Genomic DNA, 4,394 nt, shown 5'->3' with positions numbered 1-4,394 from the left:
AGAGGGAGAACACACACTCACTCACACACACACGCCCCTGCATTACAGTGTCTCCCTGAGCTGTGTAGTACGAGGGCTCCTGCCTGGCCGTGTCAGGGCAGAGATGAAGCAGGGTAGACCCCTGGTGTGACGCTCCCCAGCCCCAGACAGAGCACAGACCCCTGGTGTGACGCTCCCCAGCCCCAGACAGAGCACAGACCCCTGGTGTGACGCTCCCCAGCCCCAGACAGAGCACAGACCCCTGGTGTGACGCTCCCCACCAGGGACTCGCCAATCAATCGGATCGATCCTGGCTCCCAGCGCTGTCCTCTCACCTCACACCAACCACACAGGAAGCCACCGGAACACGACACAGTCTCCACGGCAACACCCCCTGCGTGTGGACTGCAGCAGGTGGAAGAGGGAGACCGTATGTCGTGTCCCTAGCCCAACCCTGACCGATAAACAGCCCACAAAACACTCAGTCAACTATCGAGGGATGTGTTTCCACGTCCTTTCCTGACGCAAGGGGGAAAATCCTATATTATTACTCCATTTAGTCATAAAAATACCACTACATTACTACTACTAATTACAGATTTAGAATGATAACATATACAAAAGCTACCACACATGCACTCACACACACACACACTTACACCAGCTTGTTTAATTTATTGCCTCTTTCATGCTGGGCTGCTGTGTAATAAAGGGGGGAGGCGGGGATGGGGGGGTGTAAGATTGGAATGGTGATTTTCTGTGAAGTTCACCACAGGGTCAAAGCTTCGGCTTCCATGAACGATGGCCACTTTCCCGGGAACTGTTACCCTGTCTGTTATCATTGTATTTAAAGCGGTGCATCAACATCTCATTACCATGTTATCCACTTGAAAAGTGTGAGGTTAGAAGAAAAAAAAATTGCCTTGTGGAAATATCGCTGCAAGGAAATTCAAGGCTACCACACTAAATGACTGGGCAATAAGTACTGTTCGCATAAAGCTTAATCTACGAATGACTGGAATTCAAAACTAGCGGCGGTCCTAAGAGAGACGTTTCTTCATACGCTCTCTTCCGGTCCTCCCACAGGGAAGCTGTGAACGAACCCTCCTGTCGCCAGCACACGCACCCCTCTCTTCTTCTGTGGTAATTAGCGCTTATTCGTAAGCGTACTCCCCACCCATCCCCCCTCCGCGCGCCAGCAGACGACGATTTCCTGAGGTGGAACGTTCTGAAAGTTTCCGGAAGGTTCTTTCGGATCCCCTTTGCGGGGGGGGAAGCTCCCCTAGGTGGGAATGTGATTGACAGGCGTACAGGAGGAGCGTGTGTGTGTGTGTGAAGGGAGTGTGTTTGTGTGTGTGATTGTGTGTGTTTGAAGGGAGTGTGTTTGTGTGTGTGATTGTCTCTTACAGCTTGACCAGGGGGGCCGTATAGGGGGGAAAAGTTAGGACAATTTCAAGGGCCCTTGACTGACAGGGGCCCCCAAAAAATTGAAAAACTAATAGAAATGATCTGAATTATTATGATTTTAGAAGCATGACACAACAAGAGGTATCCCATGCAGAACAGTAACCTCTCTGACCCTGTCAGAGGGGGTAGGTAGGGAGGGTGTGGGACGAGGGTTCCCAGGCAAGGTGCTCTGCTGTGGGCTGAGGAGACAGAGGGCCAGGGGGTGGAGGGCTGGATGTCTCTGTTCCTGTGTGGGTTTAATTAAGAGACCTCAAGGTTTCAGCTGAGCCAATCTATCAGCCCATTGTGTTAATTAAGCTCAGCCTGTCAATGTGTTTGTTGTACACACACACACACACAACAACAACAGCAACACACAAGCAGCCACATACAGTTTGACCTTATGCACATACAAATGCAACTGGATTAATCTGCCCAACCAGCCCCACTGTAAACTACTGAAGGGCGCAGAGAGAAGCAGCACATTTATTAAGTGTCGTGAAAAAAGCTTCTCTCTCTTTCCCCTCCCTCGATCTCTCTCCCGCCTCTCTCTTTGTGCTTATTCTATCTTCTTTCTCTCCTCTCCCTCTCCCCCTCTCATAATGGCTCACTGGGTGTACCTGAGCATAGCTAAACTGCAGCTGAACCTGGTGCCGCAGAGATTAAAACACAATCACGTCTCCCTGGTGCCGGCAGAGCGAGAGGCTGGAGGACCCAGGGAGGGGGGGGGGGGGAGGGAGAGAGGAGGTGAAGAAACAGGGGGGAGAGAGAGAGTCAAGAAAGAGAAGAGAACTCGGTGTAGACCGAGTTGAACAGGAGACATTGGGTGGCAGCTGTGGCGGCTGTGGGCCATGTTGCCTGTGGTTTCCTGAATGGGAAAAAAGGACTGATGGTCTTTGTAGGCTGGGTGGCAGCAGAGAGGTTGAATGCTACTTGGTGGAGGAATTAGAACGGTCGTCCGCTGTTCTGCGATGGAAGACAGCGAGAGAGCTCCCAAGGGTCATCAGAGGAGACGAGAGGCTCGCAAAGCGGACGATTAAAGGCACTTGCCTGCTGACTCTGAGGCTGGCCACCGCAGAGGCGCCAGGAAGAGGCAGAGCAATCAGAGCCCCTCCCAAGACCACCCATTCCAGGGAGAGGGGGTCCTCACTCCCGCCAAGCACACACACTCAGACACACACACACACACACACACTCAGACACAACCCCCCCCCCCCCCCTCACACGCCACAGTCAAACACACACATCCACCACACACACGCGCGCCCAGGTAGCCCTTCTCTGAGCTGTGATCGTGAGTGGTGCTGCTGATTGAAGAGCCGTCTCCTGCTCCTCTGTCTCCTGGGTGGGGAGGGGGGGACACACACACACACACACTGTCACAGCCGTGAGGGTGGCTGGTGAGAGTCTGCACATTAAACATGATGCTCCCCTACAGGGGAAACACCAAACACATCCTGCTAATAGCTGCTTGGTTATCATGAGTCACATGTACGAGTACCGACAACACACACGCAAATACACGGACGGACGTTGATAAACACACGCGCACACACACTCACACACTGTGTTCTCCAGTGAGAGAGTGTTCTGTCCCACACACACACACACACACACACTCACTGTGTTCTCTAGTGAGAGAGTGTTCTGTCCCACACACACACACACACACACACACACACACACACTGTGTTCTCTAGTGAGAGAGTGCTCTGTCCCACACACACACACACACACACTCACACACACACACTGTGTTCTCCAGTGAGAGAGTGTTCTGTCCCACACAGACGGCAAAAAACACCTCCCACTCACGTCTCCAAATACCTGGTGCCATGACAACCAACTGGCTGCTTCCACGACAATGAGAGTGCAGTTGAAAATGCGAGCCATCCCCCCCAGAGCCCTTACCCAGCCATCCCCCCCAGAGCCCTTACCCAGCCATCCCCCCCAGAGCCCTTACCCAGCCATCCCCCCCAGAGCCCTTACCCAGCCATCCCCCCCAGAGCCCTTACCCAGCCATCCCCCCCAGAGCCCTTACCCAGCCATCCCCCCCAGAGCCCTTACCCAGCCATCCGGCCCCAGAGTTGGGCACACACATGTCCGTCTCGGCGCTGGGCAGCACAAAGCCCACCACAAACACCTCCACGCCGTCCGACATGAGGGCCAGGCCCAGCACCAGGAACAGCTGCCACTGGAACCTTCCGTGGCCACACTCCTGCATGATGAGCTCGTACTGCTGGGCCAGCTCCTCCTCGTCGGCCCTCCTCTCCTCCTCCAGCTCCTTCAGGCCGTCCGGCCGCCCCAGAGCCACCTGCCCGGCGCCGGGCTTCCCCTCGCCGTGCGCGGGCACCCCCTGGTACTCGCCCTCGTAGATCTCGTCCTCGTCGTCGTGGCCCTCCGTGGCGTCGCTCGAGGCCCCGTCCTCGTCGTCGGCCGCGGCGGCGATGCGGTCCTCGTCGTCGTCCTCGTTCTCGAAGCGGTTGTAGTGGCGTTGGGAGGAGTACTCGTCCGCGGCGCGGTCCACCGCCTTGCCCACCTTCTTGGCGGCGTGGCGTTTGGCCTCCTTGGCGATGTCCTTGGCGCCTTTGACCAGGGACGTCTTGTTGCCATAGCCGTCGTCCATCTTGTTTCGACCGCACCGAGGGGTTTGTTTACTGTTTTTTGAGCGAGTCTCTGTCCTACAGCGCGGCCAGCCGCATTTGGAGATGGACACTAAGGCCCAAGGGGTCGGAATGAACGGTGAACTTACACTCTGGAGAGCTACAAGAGGTCAGAGGTCAGATTTGACCCGGGCCGGCCAGCTGTAGTGCTGCTGATGGGGAGTACCGTAGATCTCTACACCAGAGGGATGGGACGCATCAGATGGAGAGAGGAAACCAAGAGATGACTGAGGGCAGCTCACCATCAACACTGTCTGCGCTCTGAGATTCCTGACCATCTACCTGTGGAAAAAGGAAAGGATTGAG

The 4,394-nt window shown here is 55.3% G+C and overlaps 1 protein-coding gene across 1 annotated transcript in view; it reads right to left on the bottom strand.

Moving 5' to 3' along the window:
* The window catches only part of LOC146220430 (synaptic vesicle glycoprotein 2C-like), a 16,207-nt gene extending 12,156 nt beyond the window's left edge, over positions 1 to 4,051 (bottom strand). The window contains exon 1 of the mRNA XM_084693832.1: positions 3,493 to 4,051. Coding sequence (XP_084549958.1) covers positions 3,493 to 4,051 — 559 coding nt within the window. The remainder of the gene's footprint in view (positions 1 to 3,492) is intronic.
* Positions 4,052 to 4,394: the final 343 nt, after the last annotated feature.

This window comes from Hypomesus nipponensis, chromosome 27 (genome assembly GCF_054491055.1).
Source record: "Hypomesus nipponensis isolate SF chromosome 27, ASM5449105v1, whole genome shotgun sequence".
In the NCBI taxonomy this organism is placed as follows: Eukaryota; Metazoa; Chordata; class Actinopteri; order Osmeriformes; family Osmeridae; genus Hypomesus; species Hypomesus nipponensis.
Note: the sequence above shows the minus strand (reverse complement) of the source record. Positions and strands in the feature narration are given on the sequence as shown.